A 20725-nucleotide genomic window follows, 5' to 3' on the forward strand; every position below is an offset into this window, starting at 1 on the left:
GTTAAGTTCCAGGGCTGCCGCCTCTTGTGCCTGCTGTGTGACTTAGGGTAAATCATTTAGTCTCTCTTAGTCTCAGTTTCCTCATCTGTTAAATGAAGTTATTAACACGTATCTTACAGGACTGTCATGGGACTTCAATAATATATGTAAGTGCTTGTGTTTTGTAGAAAGAACTATTACTATCGCTGGAAATGGGTTTGGGATAGGGCTGTATTTGGAATGGCAGAAGAGAGAAAGAGGGCAGAGGGGAAGTGGGAACATTAATCATTCACAACAGCAGGAATTCCTCTGGACCTGCCCCATGCTGGGCAATGCTGGGGAGCCAGCAAGGGATCTTCCTTGTCCCTGTCCTCAGGGGGCTTGCAGGCTGGGTGGAAGTGGGATGTAGGGGAAGAGATCCAGAGCATGACAACCCTGGAGGCAAGTGCTGTGAGAGAGAGGCCCAGTGGGTGTGGGAGACCTGGCTCTGGCAGTGGAGGCCCAGAGTAAATGTTTGCTGAATTGAAGGAGCCTGGGAGGAGGCTGGGGAAGGCTTCCTAGAGACGGTGTCATTTCCATCCTTCTAGGTGCCTTTGCAGGTTTGCACAGCCTGTCCCGAGCCCCAACATCTTCTCTCAATGGCAGTTGCAAGGTGCTCCAGGGATGCTGGTCCTCCGTCCTGGAGGCCCTGCTCTTGTCCAGGCCACCTGGGGCAGGGCTGGGCTGCTGGAGCTACCCATGCCCACCAGGATATTCCCTCTGGCTCCTCCTTTCTCTCCCCATTCGCTTGGTCCGAGCCCTGCCTCCCTCCCCAGCTCCTGGCCTTCTCTGTCCACACAATAACAGGATGTGATCCGTTCGAAGAGAGGAAGTGGGGAGGACGGGCAGTGCTGATAGCAGAGGTTCTGACTCTCCGCTCTCCGTGCCTCCCCTCCCCTCCCCTTTGGACCAGCCCCTGAGGCCACCTCCTGTCCAAGGCCCTGCCTGCCTGGGCCTCTCTCTGCATTGGGAGGGATGAGTTTGGGGTCTTCAGGCTTGACTCAGGCCTGTGTAAGCCCACGGAGAGATACACACTGGCCCTCTGCATGGCCTGCCTCCTGACTCTGGCTTTGCTGGCCTGGAGACAACTGTCTGAGACGCTGAGACTCAGAGAGACTGGCCTGACAAGCTCGGGACTCCAGGATGTTTTCTGGAGTCGCCAGAGCCTGTGGGTGGGCAGGTGGTTCCCTCAGCATCCACATGAGCAGGGCTTCACCCACCGCCTATTTCCACGTGGGCCTGATCCAAGGCAGCGGGGCGATAGGATCAACCAAGAGGTCCTCATCAAGCACTGACTCTGCTCTGCCTTGCACAGAGTGTGGGATAGGCTGCCATATGGGGAAACTGAGGCTCGGAGAGGCAAAGGGAATGTCTAAACTCAGCATGAACTAGGAGCTAAGCTGGAGCTAGAACCCAGCTGTCCTGACCCCCAACCTGGAGCTGTCTCACCCCCTTAGGCCAGTGCGGTCCAGCAGAACCCCGTGGTGGTGGGCATGTTCTATCTGCCCTGTCCAGTACGGAAGCCACTCGATCAGAGCGTGCAGCTCTCCGGCACTTGAAATGTGGCTAGTGCAACTGCATAACTGAATTTTTAATTTTGTTTAATTTGAATTAACCTTAAATGTAGACCTGTTAAATTGCCATCTCCTCAGCGAAGAGCCGGTTTTGGTAGAGCGAGGCCAAGGGTCCCCTGGCCCCAGACCTGGGGAGCTTGGGAAGAAGATGTTGATCGCCAAGGTTAGCCTCACCTGTGCTCAGTGTCTGCAGTTTATACCGAAGGGCTGTGCTTTCAGCTCTGCCGTCTCACTGACTCCTCCCAAGAACCCGGTGTGAGGGGACAGTCACTCCCATTTCCCAGATGAGGAAATTCCGAGGTCAGAGAGGTTAAGCGATTTGGCCAAGGTCGAGTGGCTGAGAGAGAAGCCCAGCTGGGATTCTGACCTGGGCTGTTTGGGGAACCCGTTCCCTCACCCCAATGCAGATGAGCCCCTGAATACTGCCGGGATTACTGAGAGGGGCACCCCCCAGTCCCTGGCTGTTAGTGTAAGACTACTCAGAGGAGCAATCGGAGGAGGGCTGCCCCCCATACATTGTTGGGGGGAGGTTTTATTATATGTTATTTTGTGAGTCCCTGTTATGGGGGAGACACAATCTCTCCTGACTCAGTCTCAGTTCTGCAGATGGTGATCTGAAGATAACAGCCCCTCCCCCAATTGGCCCCCACCCCCTTCTTATCCCATAACTGCCACCACCCCCTGCCCCCTGCAAGACCCTTGCGTTTCTGAGACCCAGTGGAGCTACGGGACCAGGGTAGAAAACCCTTTCCCAGCCCATGCCTGGTGACAGCCCAGCCAGCTGAGACCCGGGATCCCAGGGTCCTCAGCCCTCCCCAGCTCACCCCCAGCAGCCTGGGACCTGTGGTGCTCCCGGGTCCCAGGCTCTGCAGGATCTCGGCGGGGGGAGGGGGGCGGGGGCCAGGCCTTCTGCCCTCTGGCCGTTCCCACACCGGCAGCCCCCAGTTCCTTCTCTCCGCTCCGCCCCTTCTCCATCAGTCCCCCCGCGAGCTGCCGCCTTCAATGGGCTATCAGGCTTCCTCATCACTCTCACGCCCCCTCCCCACTACCCCTGAATAGGTGGGATCCAGACAGACACTGGCACTCCCAGCCCCAAGCCCCCAGGCAATCTCTCCCAGGACCTCCTGGGACCTCACAGCTATGAGGCCTGCTACCTGCCTTCCATGCTCAAGACTCTAGGTCCTGAGGCTGCAGTTCTGTTGTTGAGCAATGACGCATTCTAGAGCAGCGGTCCAAACAAGGGACGACATGCTGTGATGGCCCTGAACTGAGCTAAGATTCGACTCCGTGAGTCTAATGACAGGTAGCAGTTGATGTCTCTACGATCCTCAGGTTCTATCGCCCTAGGAGTTGTCATTCAGGGATCATATGCTTACTGGACTCCTTTTGGCTTTTTGGCGGCCGCAGCAGGTTCCGTGGGGCAATGCAAGGAGAGGCTTATGGGGTGGGCAGAGCCGGGTGGGGATTGCCTGGCTTGGTTATTTTTTGAGGAGGGGGGCCAGGGTTGGCCACAGGCCCCTTCAGGGTTCACATCTGCTCGGTTGGGGCTCGGCCAAAGCTCGGCTGCCGGTCCAGTTGCCCGGCTGCTGCGGCTGAGCGGGGAGCCTGGCTGGCAGGCTTTCTGTCTGATGCTAATGAAGGCAGTGGCAGGCGAGGAGGGGGAGGCACCGCTTTTGTCTTGCACTTGTCCATGCTGGGGTCCTCAGAGAGAGACAAGGGACCCTCCTCACACCCAAGTGGCCGTGATTAGCCTGCCGTCACTCACTTTGATGGCTCCCCGTGCTCTGGGGGTGTGGACAGAGTTTCGGGGAGGGAAGAGGGAGCAAGTATGGTCCTGTGCAACCCCCCGTGTTTTCCAGGGAGTATCCTAAAAAATAGGCTAGTTTAAGATCCGAGCGGAAAATGTGGCCCCATTCTCTCTCCTCCAACCTCTCTTAAGGGCCTGTTGAGCTCCCCAAGTGTTCCACATCCATCCTTACTTTCCCTCCCCTAAGCCTTTGTATAAACCCGAGATGCCCTCCCTGTAGACTCCCACCACCAGTAACACTTCTGTGTGTTAAACTTTATCTGAGGCTGCATCTGCTGGTCCACTGCCCGGCCCACTCCGGACTGGGGTCTCTCCTATTTCTGAACTCACAGAGCCCCTTGAACCATATCTGGGTGCTGCCTGCCATCTGCCCATGTTTGAATCCTGGCCTCATCTCCCTATTTGTCTGTGAGCCGGTCATTGCTGGGACAGTGTGTCACGGGTGCCTCCGTCAGGCCCCGTGTGTGTGGGGGGTACACAGGTGCTCAGTAAATGTTTACTGAGTTATTTCATAAGATCCTTGGGGTGAGTGGGCACAAATGGATCATTACCGTCATTTTATTGTGGGCATTTTCAAATATACATGAAAATAGAGAGGATCATATAATAAATGACAGGAATCCATCACCAACTTCAACAGTTGTCCACATGGGTAATCTTTTTTTTTTTTTTAATTTATTTATTATTTATTTATTTATTTATTTATTTTTGGCTGTGTTGGGTCTTCGTTTCTGTGCGAGGGCTTTCTCTAGTTGCAGCAAGTGGGGGCCACTCTTCATCGCGGTGCGTGGGCCTCTCACTATCGTGGCCTCTCTTGTTGAGGAGCACAGGCTCCAGACGCGCAGGCTCAGTAGTTGTGGCTCACAGGCCTAGTTGCTCCGTGGCATGTGGGATCTTCCCAGACCAGGGCTCGAACCCATGTCCCCTGCATTAGCAGGCAGATTCTCAACCACTGCGCCACCAGGGAAGCCCCCACATGGGTAATCCTGTCTCATTTATACCTTCATCCCTCCCCACACTCCCTGTCCTTGAAAAGGATTATTATGAAGCAAATCCCAGACATCATGTTATTTCATCTGTAAATTCAGTTAAAATCTCTGTTAGTTGATTAAATTAATATCTACTGAACATCCATTCTGTCTGGTTGTGTGCTACGTCATTCTGGTAAATTCCTATTCATCTTTCAAAGCCCAACTCAAATGTCACCTCTTCTTGGAAGTCTTCCCTGACTCTTCCTTTCCCCAGGGGTGTTTAAGGGCTCCTTCTTTGGGGTTCTAATTGTATACCTCCTTCACAGAACTCATTGCTTTTTAGTATTGTTTGGTTTTGTTTTGTTTATGTGAGGAGGCATTGTAATGTATACTTAAGAGCTTTAGAATCAAATAGATGTGGATTCAAGTTCTGGATCCATTTACTTAATGAGTTTAACTTCTCTGAACCTCAGTGTTCTTGTCAGTAAAATAGGGATATAGCACTCACCTCATACTGTTGTGAGGATTAGATGAGCAATGGATCTGAGGCGCCTGGTACAGTGCCTGGCCCACAGTAAGCATTCCTTCCAGAAGTGGCAACATCACTGATGGGGCATACCTCTCTGTCGCCATGGACTGAGCTGGAGGGCAGAACCCAGGTGCTTGCTGTGTGTGTCCTGGCACCTGAGAGGCCTCTGTAGAAGATTATGGTGGGGGAAGCCCCCCATTAGCCAGATAATAGACAGACTGGGCTCTTCCACAGAGCCCTAGTGGCCCTGCCTGGCCAGGGATGGATTCTTTGGCAAAGAAAGGCTCTGGGTTAACTTTTGGGCTATTTAAGGGCATCAGTAAAAATTTGGAAAAGTAACTTGATTTTGCCTTTTTAATGCACATTTTATTTTATTTTTAAACTACAAGGTCTCTCCCCACTGCCCCCTACCCTCCACCCCAAACAAACATTCCTTGTTATAGAAAATCTGGAAAGAACAGAAAGAGAAGAAAAAAAAAAAAATCACAAACTCAGCCCAGGTCACCAATGAATGCTTTGATGTATTTCCTCCCTTAAACCACCCCCGGCAAAAAAAACCCATGTTTTTCTTTTCCCAACTGTGAAATTGCAATTGCATTTTGTTTAACTTTTGCGTGCAGCCTTTGAAAGTTATTTTCATATTGAAGGTCAAAGTCTGACCTTTCAGATAAAAGCTCCAAGCCTGAAATGGCCCGATGGTTTGGGTGTGGCTCCTTCTAGACCGAGTTAGAGGTGGTGAACATGTGGCCAGCAGAACATACCCCTCTCCACCCTGCTGGTGCTTCCGTTCTGAAAAAGGAGCAGTTTGGGACAGGGCAGTACAGCTCAAACACTTGACACCTTGTTCAGATCTGGGAACTCCTAACACTTATCAAGTATCTAAAGCTACAAGGTATTCAGATGCTTTATGCTCCAACCAATCTGGTGCAGCATTACTGGGAGACGAAGGCTCAGAGAAATGAAGAGACTTGTTCAGATCACAAAACTACTGGCGGGTGATCATCTTGACCCTCAGCTCACACTTCCTAGTCCCCAGGAACTAGGCATTGAGTCTATTCATCCCTCCCCTGCCCCCTGCTGTGCTCTACCTCCTGCTTGCACACCTCTAGTGACGGGGAGCTGAGCACCTTTCAGAGTCATCTCTGCTATCACTAGACTGCTCTTTTAGACAAGCCTTTCTCTCACTGAACCAAACCCAGCCTCTGTGTGTCTCCTCTCATCATCCCCAGCTCGGTGCTCAGAGGGCACAGAGCACAATTTCACTCTCTGATCTGGAGACAGAGCCCTCTGAGGCTGCTCCTTTTCAGGCTGAAAGCTCAGCTTCTCCAAATATTTAATAGACCAATGGCAAAATTAGTAACAAGGGAAGAAAACAGTTTTAGTTAGGATGAAATAAAATCAGTTACATGACTCCAAAGGCCCTGAAATGTGAGGCATGCCTGATGCTTGTAGATCGTAAGGTTATAAAGGCTGTATGTGCTGCTTCTTTATCATCCCTTCAGTTCAGATGGGGACCCACTCTCCATCCATGTAATTAGGGCATTTCTTTTTTAAAAAAAAATTAATTAATTAATTTCTTTGTTTAATAGATCTTTATTGGAGTATAATTGCTTCACAATACCGTGTTAGTTTCTGTTGCACAACAAAGCGAATCAGCCATATGCATACACATGTCCCCATATTAATTAGGGCATTTCTTAAAGCTGGGTCCCAGCCCGATGTCTCATCCTTCCCTATCATGGCCATATCATCTCTGCCTAAGGCCTCAGCCACCACCCATGAGCTGCTAAATTCTAAGCCTCTAAGTCCAGCTCAGATCTCTCTCAGGAACGCCAGACCGACACCCCTAGCTGCATCCTGAGATGTCCCCCAGGCCCTGCGAACTCAGCCTGTCTGCACTAGAAGCCCGGATATGTTTCATTGCTCATTGCTTGTCTTACCCACTAACATGTGAGTTCCCCCAGGGCAGGGCTGCGTAGCTGTAGTGCCTAGAACAGTGCTTGGCACAGAACAGACACTTTGAACGTTTTGTTAAATGAAGGAATACATGCTCTCTCCTCACTCCTAAACTGCTGCTCTTCTAGTATTCTCTGGTTTAAAAAACAGCACCAACATCCAAGCATTGTCCAAGGTGGGGACACGGGTGCCGCCTTGACTCTTCTCTTTGGAGGCCCTTCCTCCCTGCATCCATGCGGTCACCGCAGCCTGCCAATTGTACCCCTTAAATTGATCTTTGATCCTCCCACTTTTCTCCATGCACTGCTCTAAGCCTTGCCACACCATCTCTCTCCTGGATTCCCGCCCCTCTACTCCCCTACCCCCATACACAGCCTGCTTACAGCTTCCTGCCTTATCTAACCCATTCTTCAAGCTGTGGTTGGAGAGATCTTGCTGAAATGCAAGACTGCCTATGGCACTTCCTCGCCTAAAACCCCATAATGGCTCAGTATCCTCTGTAAGGTGAAGACCAAACCTCTTAACAGGTCCTGCAAGGCCCTCAAGACCCCTTTCCCAACTACCCTCTGCTCTCCGGCCAAGCCCATCTCCGATCAGTTCCTCCTGCTGGGGCTCGTTCCCATAGGCTTTTACCCAGCCTGGAAGGGCTCCTCCCTACCACTGCCCAAGCCCAGCACTTCAGATCTTCTCTCCCTGGGACCCAGGGGAGCCTTGCATCGCTGCCCCACATCTTCCAAATGTACATCTCCAGCCTGGACCTTGCCTCTTAACTCCAGATTCACGTACCCGTCTCCAAACCGAACTCGCAAATCCTGCCCCTTCTGAGCAAGAATGGCCCGGTGCTCCTGAACCTTCCCCATCTCAGCCTAGTGCGCTGAGCAGACTCAAAACCTTGATGCCGTCCTCTTTCCCTCACATTCCAAGTCATGTCGCTTTACCCTCAAAAGACACCTAGATTCAGATCGCGTATCCCCAGTTCATGGCTGCTACCTTGACCTAAGCCACTGACATCTCTTGCCTGGAGTGTTCAGTAGCCTCCTAATTGGCCTCCCTGCTTCTGGTCCTCTTGCTCCCTGTGGCCTTTTCTCAACACAGCAGCCAGATCACGTCTTCCGTGCTCAAAGTCCTTGAAGAGCTTCTTGTCTCAGTCTGACTAAAAGCCGAAGTCCTTATGGCGCCCACAGGCCCCAGAGGAGTGGCCTCTTGCAGCCTTTCAAACCTCCTCTCCTGCCTGCTCCCTGCACTCACTTCCCTCAGCCACAATGACACCTCCCTCCGTGCTCCTTCCCAGGGCCTTTGTACGTGCTATTTGTTCTCCTTGCCTGCAATCCTCTCCCCTCTGACAGCTGAATATCTTGTTTCCCCACTTTCAGCTCTCCTCAAATGTCACCTCTAGAGGAGCCTTCCCTGAAGTGTCTGTGTAAAACAGCACATCCCTCCCTGCCAGAACCCCATCTTCCTGATCCTATCTGGTCTTTCCCCTACTGCCATGTGACCTATTTTATCTGTTTATTTGTTTGCTTCCTGGCTAACCTCTCTAGAATATAAGCTCCGTGAGGGCAGGGACTTTGTTTTGTTCACTGCTGTATTCCTGGCATCTCGAAGAGTGCCTGGTCCACAGAAGGCATTCAATAAACATTTGCAGAATGAATGAAGAAGTGAATTTTAGACTTAATACTACCTTTTCTTGATTTCGTAAACTAGAGGGCATACCTATGTATATACTCTTCGTGCCCTTCCACCTCCTTTGAAATATTTGGTGCAATGGTAATTAGATAATAGTATAACGTAAGCTCTACCTTGTTCACTACTGTGTCTCCAGTCCCACGGGAGACAGTACATGTGTGCTGAGTGAATGAATGAAAGCAAGCCGATTGCTGTTTGGGAAACTGACCAACAAGTAGGAGCTTCACAGCGGGACTGGGCTAGACATAGGAATGCTTGGGGTTTAGCCCTATCTTGCCTACTATTGATAACTTACAGTGTGACCTCCAGTTAGTGACTGTCTCTTTCTGGGTCACAACTTCCCCAGCTGAAAAATGAGGCACAAGATCACACTACTCAGGATGAGCCTTTAGGCCAGGAGAGACCGTGATTCTAGAAACCAGCACCCACCATGCGACTCCACTGCTGACCTACAGCCTGGGGCAGGGGAGCAGGGCTGTGCTGGAACCACTGGGCAAAAATTTGGTCTTGGGACCTCTGCTGGCAGGCTGGGCTCTTGGCCCAGGGCCAGCCCTTTAGTTTCTTGGCAGAGTGAGTGGGCAGCAGGAGGTGATTGATCTTCCCCCACTGGGGGGTCCTGGCCATAAATCTCACCAGCCCAGTGGGGTCGCCTAGGACCCAGGAGTCCAACCAGTACATTCCTTTCTGCTTTCTGCTCCTTCCAGCCCCCCGGGCACTGGCGCCCTCTATGGGCAATCTGACCGTAGCCCCCAGCTCTGAGCCCCAGAAAGCCTCTGTCCAGAGAGTGCCAATCTTTCTCCAGGTCTGACCTTGAGATCACGTGGCTTTGCTTTGAGCAGACCTGCCCCAGGCTCCCTGTGTCAGGGCTTCCTAACTCTTTGTGCCATGGAAACCTTGGGCAGTCTATGCACCCCTTCTCAGAGTAATGCTTTTATTTATTTAGTTAGTTTTGAATAGATTTTATTTATTTATTTATTTATTTTTGCCTGCATTGGGTCTTCGTTGCTGTTCACGGGCTTTCTCTAGTTGCGGTGAGCGGGGGCTACACTTCGTTGTGGTGCACGGGTTTCTCATTGCAATGGCTTCCCTTGTTGTGGAGCACGGGCTCTAGGTGCGCGGGCTTCAGTAGTTGTGGCATGTGGGCTTCAGTAGTTGTGGCTCGCAGGCTCTAGAGCGCAGGCTCAGTAGTTGTGGCGCACGGGCTTAGTTGCTCTGCGGCATGTGGGATCTTCCCAGATCAGGGCTCAAACCCGTGTCCCCTGCATTGGCAGGCGGATTCTTATTTTTTTTTTTTTTAATAAATTTATTTATTTAGTTTTGGTTGCGTTGGGTCTTTGTTGCTGCATGCGGGCTTTCTCTAGCTGTGGCGAGCAGGGGCCACTCCTCGTTGTGGTGTGCGGGCCTCTCACTACGGTGGCCTCTCTTGTTGTGCAGCACGGGCTCCAGGTGTGTGGGCTCAGTAGTTGTGGTGCACGGGCCTAGTTGTTCCGTGGCATGTGGGATCCTCCCGGACCAGGACTCGAACCCGTGTCCCCTGCATTGGTAGGCGGACTCTTAACCACTGCGCCACCAGGGAAGTCCCTGGCAGGTGGATTCTTAACCACTGAGCCAGCAGGGAAGCCCAGTAATGTTTTTAAATGCATAAAATAAAATGCGTGGCATTGCAAGGAAACCAATTACATTGAAATACAGTTATTAAAATATTAAAAATACAAGTTTGCAATATAGTAACTATATGTACTTTATGATAAGATCCAGTGGAAGTCTAGTCCCAATGACTGTTATATTTCCATAGTGATGAGCAGAAATAATCCATCCAGATACCTGCAACAATTGTATGGTGACAGGTAAAGTTCACAGACAGACTGTGGTTTGATGCCTTCATTCCTAATGGCAGAATATGGTGAATTTCAGTTAGAGGTTAGTGAGATACAGATGTAATGTTTTTCCCATGCAAGTTCATGAACCCGAGTACTGCCCATGGGCTCTTGTGGAGGGAGTGCTAAGTGAAGTGAGCTGGGTGAACCAAATGCTGAGTCTGAGAGGAGACAGACTCACCCTTAACCAGCCCACTTCCTCAGAACCTGATTAAAATACAAAAATCTACCATAGTCTTTTAACGGAGTCACAGAATCACAGGCTTCCAGAGATGGAAGGGCCAGAACCCCTTCTGTAGTTGCCCTCACTGAGGGACCTGGTTCCCAGCCTTGGCTTGTGCACCTCTAGGGATGGGAACTCATGCTCATCTCGGACTGGCCAGGTCCAGCTTCTCTGAACAGCTGTGACCCTGTCTCCTCTCACCCAGAGATGAAGCAGATCCACGCTCTGCTCCCACAGCTAGAGGACAGAGAAAGATAAGGCCCTGACTAGAGCTAAACTACCTTACTCATTCAACAATCATTCTCTGAGCTGCTCTCTGCCAGGCCAGAGGTAGGCACTGGATATGCTGAGACTTAACACTTGTTGCATGTGTGCTCAGTACTAGTGTGCTGGGGCTGAAATGGACACGACGCCTTCTCTCCAGGGAGACAGACACTAATGAGTAAACACACGTATCAACATGGCATTGCAATTTGTGATAACGGCTGTGAAGAGATGAGCAGGGGACTCACAGAAGGAGTGACTTCAGATGGGGGAGAAGGGAGATCAAAGAAAGCCCTTTGGAGAAAGTGACACCTAATGCAAGACTTGGAGGAATGGTAAGAATCCGCCAGGCAAACAGAGGGGAAGAGCAAGTGTGGTGGAGGCCCTGATGCAGGAGAGAGCTTGGCTGCTGTTAGGAAGTCACAAAGGCCCTGGGGCCAGATGAAACTGGAGAGGAGGGTAAGGGCAGGTGGTGGGGTCTTCAAGCCGATGCTAAGAAGTCTGCGTATTATCTGAAGAGTAACTGGCAGCCCCGAAGGGATGTAAGTAGGATCTGTTTGAATGAATAAAACAAAGTCTCCAGGAGTTCTCAGGCTTGCAGCAAAGACATTAGCAAGATGAAATATAAGAATGAGTTAACAAACATTTTACTTCTGTGCTCTAAGCCCCAACGAGAATGTGCCTCTGTGCTTTTCCTCAGGCTGAGCTCTCTGCCTGGATGCCTTCCCCCAAGCTGTCTCTCTGCTAGGTCCAACAATTCAGCTAAACTTTTCCTAGCATCAGCCCTGCCAGGACGCCATCCCTAACGATTTAGCTGTTAGTGCTTCCCTAGAGCATAGCCCTGAGCATGCCAGGTGCGCTGTTCACAGCATCACTGACTGTTTATTTGTCAGCGTCCACCCTCCCTTCCTTCAAACTACCCCTGGAAGGGGTCGGAAGTGGGGGGCTGGAGAGAGGAAGTTGCAGAACCTTCAGCTGCAAACTGGCTCCCCTCTATGCCCTCCCCAACTAGTCTGGGATCGGGGCTAGACTCTGCCACCTGCTGGCAGCAAGTGGAATGGCAGGCTGGATGGGGTGCGGAGAAAGGGGACTCCTAGAAGCAGTGAGGGCCGCTTTGGCTTTTCTGAAGGGTAATCACACAAGACCTAGCTGTGTGGAGGGCCTAAGGGGGCCTGATGACACGGGGTGGCAGAGCTGGGTTGGGAACAGGAGGGAGGAACTGAGCGTTGATGGAACAGTGGTTCAGAGATGAGGACACAGGGTCCAGCCCTGTGGGGCTGCTGAGGCCTGAGTCCAGATCTTGGACCCAAGCCAGACCAGCAGGGGCTCCAACTTGTTCCCATGGGGACCCAGGGCTGTGTCCATATAGCTGGGGAGATGACTCCCCCCCTCAGCTGGATGAGGACACCTAGAGAGAAGGGACCAGCCTCAAAGCCAAGTGTCCACCCACACCCCCCCTTTTCCGGAACAACTTGTTTTGCTCTAAAGCTTGGGACTTTGACCTGGGAGGTGTGTTTTCCTCCTCTTGGTCACCTGATGTCCTTCCTGCTCAACCCCCTCACGCAGGGTCCCCAAAGCATGGCCCAGGGAGTTCTTGTCCTTCCCCGGGTTCTATAGGGAAGCGGGGGTGCTTGGATGAGAGAGGCAGGTGCTGGGACTTAGGGACTGATGGGAGAGGCTGGGCCGCTCTGGGGGGGCACTGGCTGGAGGGGGGTCCCTGCCTGTCGTCTCTTCTTGGATCTCACCTTCCACACTTTCTGGGACACCCACTCTCTTGGAGTTTCCCCTCCTGCTCCACCCTGACTCCTCTTCCTTTGAAAGACCCTATGCGTTCGGCTGTGTCCCGGTCCCTCACTGCTTCCCTCCTTGCCCTGGCTCTCTCCTTGCCACATGTGCGTGCGCACACCCACACAGACACACCCTGGGGAGACCATGTGCGCCCTGCCTCAGCTACCAACGCCATGCAGGTGGCTCCCAAAATGCGCCTCTCTACTGCAGACCCAGGGATCCCACTGCCTTCTGGATGCTTCCCTCTGGAGCATCCACAAGCACAGTACATCTAAACCTGTAGCTCATCATCCCGCCCTACCTCCTGAAACTTGGTCTGGCCCCTCCGGAGGCACCACCAAGCCTGCAACTGGAAGTGACCCTCAGCTCCTCCCTGTCCCTCACGCCCCACGCCCAGCTAGTCAGTGTTCTAGTGACCATGTCCCGTCCATTTAATCCTCCTAAGTATGGCTCAAGCCCATTCCCTCTGCCCTGCCCTGCTGCAGCCCGCGTCCCCAGCTGTTATAGCAGCTTCCCCGTGACCTCCCTTTCTCCGGTCTTTGTGCTCCCCTTTCATCCTCCACGCTGTCCAGAGGTGTTTTCTTGAATGCAAATCTGACCCTGTGACTCCCCTGCTTAGAAGAAGGCGTCAGTGGTTGTTTGTTACATTCAACCCAGTTCCCTGCATTCTAATCAGTGATTCCCTGGCTGTTCATTAACACACAGGGTGCCTACTCTAGCCAAACTTTGTGCCAGCACACTCTGAAGACACCAAGTTGGGGTAGGACAGACAACAACTGTCTAGGTATACGAGGCATCACTCACCTCCAAGCCACGTTCCCCTACATCATCTTGAGACCCCATCATTGCACAGCTGTGTGTACCACCCATGGTAGGGGGCACACACATACACACACAGGAAGCAGGGCCGAGGCGTGATGTCTGGGTGCCACCACTGGCAATCGAAAGGGCCGCCTAGGAGGTCTTGTGAGCAGCCGTCTGGTGGCTTCCGGGCGGGGACGCTGTGGAGGGGCTTCCAGTTCACGACCTGGCTTCTGGGGACCCTCCATCTCTGAGACTTTGCCCCAGTCTTCTGGCTCCTTCTTTCTTGACATCTGTGGAGCCAAACTCCACTATCCCTGGCTTCCTGTACTCCTGGGGGAGGGTAGGGGGTGGGGAGAAAGGAAACCCAGTATGGCCCTTGGCCCCGGGGCCTCGACAGGTACTTGGGTCATTCTCAGTTCCTGAGCTGGAGGGTCTCATGGGCTCCATGGGATCTTGTGAGTTGAGGGTCCAGGGGTTCAGGGCCCCAGACTTGGACCTTCCACCTGGGGTGTTGTTCTTTTGTCCTCTAGAGCAGGGCTGTGTTCACTTACTTCTCTCCCTGCGATGGGTGGAGAGGGATCAGAAGGTGTGTGCAGAGGCCTCTGACCAAGCCCAGATCCTGTGCCAGCTTCCAGGGACCACCTCTGGGGCCAAGAGGAGGAGCTGAACTGGGTCAGGTCAGCTGGGCTGGGTGGGTAAGCCTGGGACTGGGACCCTCAGGCCCTCTGTTGTGATCCCCATGGGAGAGGATGCATTTAGAGAGTTACTGAGCTGGGCAGGGAGTGCAGGGACAGAAGCCAGGGCTGTGCCCCAGGACTGGGGCCCCGGGGTCTGGCTTGGCTGAGTGGGGGCAGGTGAGGGGAAGAACAGGAAATAAGCCAGGCTCTCGGGGAGGGGGCAGCTTTGACCTTTCCCTAGCCTCCGGGATTTTCCCAGTGTCCCCAAGCCAGCCAGCAAATTTATTAATCCCACCTTCAGCCTTCCCAGAGGCCCCGCCCACTGGGCTCATTCAAGGCAGGAGCAAGAATGTGTCAATCCTTTCCCCAGAGCCCAGCCCCACTGCCAGGAAGGGGGAGCTGACGCAGGACTCCAGGAGGCCTGAGGCTTGGAGGTGAGGCCCCGATTCTCCCCACATCTCCCAGGACCTCAGACCCATGGTCTCTGGAAGATGACCTCGAAAGCCAGCCTGAGTGGGCTGGGCTCCAGCCAGGGGAGGCCAGGCCTGGCACATTATCATGGGAGGGAGGGCAGGTTCCCTCCACCTTCCCTCCTCCGTCCTCCCTCTCCTCCTTCCTTATTAGCACCTCTCCTCCAGGGTCAGGCGGAGACCAGGCTGATCTCAGCAGACACCGACAGGCCCCACGGCAGCTCCAGGAGCCCAGATTCCAGCGGCCGGAGAGAAGGCCCAGGAGCCGCCTGCAGCCATGTCAGCCCTCGGCCTGGTCATCCTGGGCCTGCTCACGGCAGTGCCACCCGCCAGCGGTCAACAAGGTAGTGCAGGCCTGGGCCAGCCTGGGGTGGGGAGAGGGGCTGCAGTACGGAGAGGGCCGGCCTGGGTGCTGGGAGCCCCGGGGTGGAAGGGGTGGCCTTCTGGCCCCTCTCATCACCCTTGGCACCTATACTTTGAAGGGGGAGCAGGGACAGGCTTAGCCAGAGGAACCTCCAAAGGCAGACACAGGCTTCTGTCTGTGACTTGTTTCCCACGAGTGAGAAATGGGAGTAGCAGGGGAAATATTGGATCTAGGGTCTAGGGTCGGGGAGGGGAGTTGAGACCCACGTTCCAGGAGCAGGAATTGCCCTAGAGGTGGCTGGTTGCTGAGGACAGAGCGTCGGGGGCTATAAGGAGGGTGGGAGTAGTGTGTGAGCCACCCCTCAACGGCAGGATTGTTTCAGGGGCGGGCAGAGCTGTCAGGCGTTTGCCCATGGCTTTGGCCTAAGTTGTTGCAGCTTCCTACCCAGAAGACAGTGTCCCAGTGTGGCCCCCACCATGTGCCTGAGCTCTTTGTCCGGCTCTGCCTCTGTCTTGCTGTGTGGCCTTGAGCAAATCACTGTCCCTCTCTGAGACTCAGTTTTCTCATCCATAAAATGAGGACAATAAACCTGTCCCACCCACCTCCCTGGGCAGCTACCACTCAGGGGTGGGAAAGGGCTTCACATTGGTAAAGCACCACACCCACCATCCGGTGTCAGCCCTGCGCTGTGAGGCTGCATTTGCAGCCAAAGTCTGGGGACTCTGCAGGTGGGATTTGGGTCCAGAGCGGGTTGGCAGAGATACTCCCAATACACCCCTCCTTTGCAGATGCCCTGAGTTCTCATGCATGTCTGCTTCAACTCTGTCTCTCAGGTCTTAGAAGCCCTCTTTGGGAACCGAAGATCAGAGGGGTGGAGTAACTTGTGTGGGTCACACAGCAGAGCAAGAAGGGACAGGGCTCTGATCACCTCTCTCCTGCCCCAGGCTCTGCCCCTTATGCTATATGTTCATCCCAGAGCCACCTGGAAGGAGGAGCAGTGTCCCTGGTATGTCTGGAAGGAATTGGCCGCAGGGTCTGGAAGAAGCAAGGACAAGCCTCCCAGGGCTTGAGCCCTAACTCCCAGTCCTTGAGTAACCACTGACCTGAGGAGACAATGGGTCTGAACCATTGTTTTTTTGGGAAACAATGAGTCCAAAATACAGCTTTTTGGCAAGTATGGAACTTACAGTAACCATACTGCGTATCTTCTGTTACCCAAGGAGATAAGCAAGGGCTGACCTGGCCGCAGGACAGAGTTCCCAGAGCCCTCCCTCCTTCCCAACACCTGCCAGGCTCAGAGAATGCTTGGAGAAGAGGCAGGCCCTCCCTGCAGCAGGAGAGCTTTCAGGTAGACTCAGGGAAGGACTTCTGAGCGGGAGTGAGGCAGAATGAGATTTTTGATGTTCAGCCTGGGCCCCTCAAGATACAGGATGGCACTAGGGATGCAGGTGTTTTGGCCTGGAGGCAGGACTCTTCAAAAGTCTCCTGTTGGCCTCTGTCCCCTCCTGACACCTCTAACTGCTACTGTGTGTCTGTCCTCTGCGGGGCCGGGCGCCCTCGGGCTCACAGAGCACAGTGATATCCGGGGAGAGGAGAGCCCACTGGGGCTGCCAGTGGCTGAGGGCAGAGACTTCTGGGAAACCTGAGGGTTAGAGGTGGTGTCAAGGGTCAAGGGGCAAAAGGCAGAGAAGGTGCCTGGAAGGGACCTCAAACTGGTCTCTGGCCCAGTCCCTGGGGCACTGAGCCAGAGAAGGCAAAAGGGGCTCAGGTTGGAAGCTCCCCTCCCGGCCCCCAAAACCCAGAGGAGAGCTTGCCCCTCTGTCTTGACTTTCCAAAGACGTTCTGTCCCACCCCTTTCTCTGGGCACTCCTGGCACCCTAAGCCAAGCAGCCCCGTCCGCCTCGCACTCCCACGCCTACCCAACCCCACAGAAACCTCTGTTACAAAACAGGATCTTCCAGATGCCAGCCTAGTCCTATTAGTTCTGGGCTGCCTCAGCCTGGGAGTCGGGGAGGAGGGGAGCCACCCTCACTGGAAAGGCCTAGGCCTTCTGTTCAGGGGGCTGCCCTTTGGTCCCTGGGGCCTAGGCACTCCCTGGGGGCCCTGCACGTGACCCACTGCAGTGGGGGATGGGTGGGGGGTGGGGAAGGGGGGAAGGGGCGGGGGGACGGGTTGGGGGTGGGGTGAGGGGACGCTCTGGGCTGCCTGGACCTCAGATGCTGCTCTCTCAGGCTTGTTCCCTCCTCATCTCCTTTCCTTCTTCCCCATCCTGTCTTCCTCCAAACCACAGTCCCTTTTTTAAGCCCAGTGGTCAGATGGGTCCTCGTTCCCCAGAAGGTCTCCACTGGTCCAGGCAGCAGGCTGGTAGCCTCTAACAGGCCCCAGCCCCGGGGGACGTGAGACCCCACCTGCACTGGCAGCCCCACTGTGCCCAGCCCGCCGCAGCACCCGCCCCCCACTCCTCCCTTTCCAGGCCTGGGGAAACTGCAGCCCTGGATGCAGGGCCTTATTGCCGTGGCTGTGTTCCTGGTCCTCGTCGCAATCGCCTTTGCTGTCAACCACTTCTGGTGCCAGGAAGAACAGTGAGTGCTGTGCGGGGGCCCTGGGAGCTGGACCGGCGCAAGCCGGGAGGTCCCAGGACCACGGCCACTGCTCTGGTAGCAGTGAGAAGGGCTGCAGAAACCCTGAGCCCAGTCCTGTCACTGTGTGGCAGGGGCACTGAGGCCTGAGGTCTCAGGGACCAGAGTTGAGGCTTGCTGGAGCCCAGCCCTGCGAGTGCACTTGCTGCGCTTTGGGGAGCCGTCTTCTCTTCTTGGAGTCTCAGTGTTTCTATCTGTATAGTTGGGACAGTGGCCCGTCTGTGATGGACGCTGTGAAAACCCCTGGACAGGAATGTTCTGCCCTTCTTCAAGGTCTGCTGCTGTGTCACATGCAGGGGCTACAGAGGGGCAATGGGACAGACACTACTCTTGTGCTCACAGACTCCAGACCAGAAGGGAAGGCAAACATGGAAGGGGTGATCGCAGTGTGAGTGCTGAGGCTAAAGGAGCAGGCAGAGTGCAGTGTGGGCCTGAGCCGGGGGGCGAGGGTGTGGTCAGAGAAGTCTTCGTACTGCATGTTTATCCTGAAGCCCAGGCAGGAGCCAGTCACAGCACAGAGTGGGGTGGGAGAGCCCTGCCGTTGAGGGAAGAGTCACTGGGGGCCCTGAGTTCGGAGCAGAGCACAAAGGTAGAAGGGGTTGGGCTGAAATCCAGCTCCGCACCTGCTGACTCTGGGGCAAGGCTGCATCTGCCCCCAGCTCTCACACAGGCGACCTGGTGCCTGGGTACCAGCAGCAGCCCTGCAGGACCCACTGAGGGAAGAGAAGCAGCTCATGGATGGAGAGGCCCGAGATAGGCTGGTGAGGTCGGCAGGGCCCAGGCCAAGCAGACCCTTGGGCACCAAAGCCCCGAACTTTGGGCTTCATCCTTAGTGCGATAGGAATCCAGTGCGAGTTTGTAAGCCAGTCTTGGGATGAGATGCGGCCGGAGCAGAATCACTGGCTGCCCCGTGGCGGATGCTATGGGTAGGGCCATGGCTGCCCCGTGGCGGATGCTATGGGTAGGGCCAGTCTGCAGGCGAGGTGAGCGATGAGGATGAGGTCAGGATAGAGTCTGAGCTGTGGAGGCGGCAGAGGGGATGGAGAGAGAGGACAGGTCTAAGAGCTTTCTAGGAGGGGGTGGGGACACTGAGGACAGGAGGGAGGAAGGACAGGGATAACATCCAGGCTTCTGATAGGACCATCCACTGAGACACAGACCACAGGAGGCAGATCTGGGGCAGTTTGGGACATATTAAGTCTGAGGTGCCCATGGGATGTCTGAGGAAAGATGAGCAGTGGTTAGGGTCCCTGTAACCCTCATAAGAGTGGTGTCTGGGGAGCTGGGAACAGAGGCCACACTTGAGTAAGAGGCGAGGAGATTTTTGTCGGAAATATTTCTTTTCTCCACTGGCCCCAGCTCTGCCTTCAGTGACTGCCCCTACCGCCTAGGAGAACCTTGTGGAAATCTAGGGCAGACACTGAGTCCTGCTGGATCTGCTCTGGAGCAGAGCTGAGGCCAGAGGAAAACAGCAGAGGGAGGCTAGGAGGTGGCCGGTGCAAGGCCTGGGGGACATCTTTAGTAGATCTCAGGCTGGGACCTGAGGGCCCCACGGTGGAGCAGGGAGAAAGGTGTGCGGCCCCATGGCCAGAATCAGGCTGCTGACAGGGCCCTGCTGGAGAGAGGAGCTTCTGCCCTAGAGCCTATAGAACTAGAGGGAGGAGGGGGAACAGAGGGAGAGGGGACCCAGAGAGCCCTAATGATGAACTCTGTCCCCAGGGAGCCTGTGAACATGGTCCTGACCGTTGGAAACAAAGCAGATGGGATCCTGGTAGGAACGGACGGCAAGTACTCCTCGATGGAGGCCAGTTTCAGGTGAGGTGCTAGTATAGGGTTGACCACCCTGTGCTCCAGGGTGCCTTGGGGACCTCAGGACCAGGTGCTTCTGAAGGGGAGAGGGCTCAGAGGATGGGGGCTCATATGGGGAAGGGCTCAGTGAAGAGAGGGGGTTCCGTGTGGGGAGATGGTGAGCGATGGGGGCTTTGAGAGCTTTGCAGGGCTCCATGGGGACATGCAGCCTCAGTTTGGGGAGAGGGTTCAGTAAGGGGATGGGGACTTGGTGGGGGGAGGGGCTCAGGGGGTGGATTGGGACTCGTAGGGGTGCAGTGGGGAAAAGAGGCTCAGTGTGGGGAGGGGACTCTGAAGGGATGAGTTGGGGGACTCAGTGTGTGGGGGGAGGATCTGTAGGGGAGGGAGCTCAGTGGGGAGGTGGGTTCAATGGGGGCCCAGTGGGGGAGGGGCTAGGTGGAAGAGAGAGATGGGGTTCAGGGGTGGTGGTGAGAGGCCTCCAGTCTCAGGTGCAGAAGACCAGATGTGGTCAGGGGAACCCCCTTCTGGGGCTCAGACATTTATTCTGGAAGACACTGCCCTCACAAATGCAGGATGGGGCAGGGAGAAGGGGATGGGACAGAAGGAGCAATGACCCCTGTCATCCTCTTTCAGGTCCAGTGAGCATGAGAATGCCTATGAGAACAACCCGGAGGAGGAGGGCAAGGTCCGCAGCACCCCAATGTGACCCCTGCTTCCTTGTGCCCGATGTCCAGGCCCCTCCTTCTCTGTACAGGAACCTGCAGTAAGGGGCTGACTCCTCCAGCCCTCACACCTGCCCCACCCTCCAGCCAAGCTCGGAGCTCAGACTATGTCCAGATTGGGGCTCAGCTGTGGCTCTGGGGTCCTAGGGGGTCTCCCACCGAATTCAGTTCAGAAGACCCTTCTGAAAAGGACAATCAGCTCAGCACCTCCCATCCTGCCTCACATCTCCCTCCCTCCAACTGTGGAAATGGCTCTCATTTCTGTGAAATAAAGACGTTTTGTACTTCTGGGTCTGAGGCTCCCAGGGCTCAGAAATAGCTCCTCAGGCTACCAGCGAGGCCCGACCTTGCTCTCCCGGAATCATCTTCCAAAGCCTCTGTCATGGTGATTCTGGAGGATTTCCCAGGAAGCCCTCTCTGGGAGAACCCCTGGGGCCAGGGAGCACACCACTTACTCCAGGCAGAGACCCTCCTACAAGTCCCCCCCTCTCTTGACCTGCCTTTCACAACTACAATTCTGGGCGATTCTGGGGTCTTCATGCAGCAC

At 54.6% G+C, this 20725-nt stretch overlaps 1 protein-coding gene across 2 annotated transcripts; it reads left to right on the top strand.

Moving 5' to 3' along the window:
* The first annotated feature begins 14540 nt into the window (after positions 1-14540).
* On the top strand, positions 14541-20470 carry PDZK1IP1 (PDZK1 interacting protein 1). 2 transcript variants are annotated; one of them, XM_061184251.1, is made up of 5 exons: positions 14541-14608; positions 14799-14988; positions 17482-17590; positions 19367-19462; positions 20090-20470. In XM_061184251.1, exons 2-5 carry the CDS (start codon positions 14922-14924, stop codon positions 20160-20162), a joined length of 345 nt encoding a protein of 114 aa, XP_061040234.1. In that variant the 5' UTR covers positions 14541-14608; positions 14799-14921; the 3' UTR covers positions 20163-20470. The 2 variants fall into 2 exon arrangements, with proteins under 2 accessions (XP_061040234.1, XP_061040233.1); XM_061184250.1 differs by having other exon boundaries at positions 14545-14608; positions 14813-14988.
* The last annotated feature ends 255 nt before the right edge of the window (positions 20471-20725 follow it).

The sequence above is a fragment of the Eubalaena glacialis genome, chromosome 3 (assembly GCF_028564815.1).
Source record: "Eubalaena glacialis isolate mEubGla1 chromosome 3, mEubGla1.1.hap2.+ XY, whole genome shotgun sequence".
Lineage (NCBI taxonomy): Eukaryota > Metazoa > Chordata > Mammalia > Artiodactyla > Balaenidae > Eubalaena > Eubalaena glacialis.

What these genes read in the sequence shown, in the direction of transcription:
- PDZK1IP1 (XM_061184251.1), top strand. Translation starts at nt 14,922, where the DNA reads ATGTCAGCCCTCGGCCTGGTCATCCTGGGCCTGCTCACGGCAGTGCCA. An exon ending in TTCTGGTGCCAGGAAGAACA is followed by an intron (nt 17,591 to 19,366) that starts GTGAGTGCTGTG and finishes CTCTGTCCCCAG; the next exon opens with GGAGCCTGTGAACATGGTCC. An exon ending in TCGATGGAGGCCAGTTTCAG is followed by an intron (nt 19,463 to 20,089) that starts GTGAGGTGCTAG and finishes ATCCTCTTTCAG; the next exon opens with GTCCAGTGAGCATGAGAATG.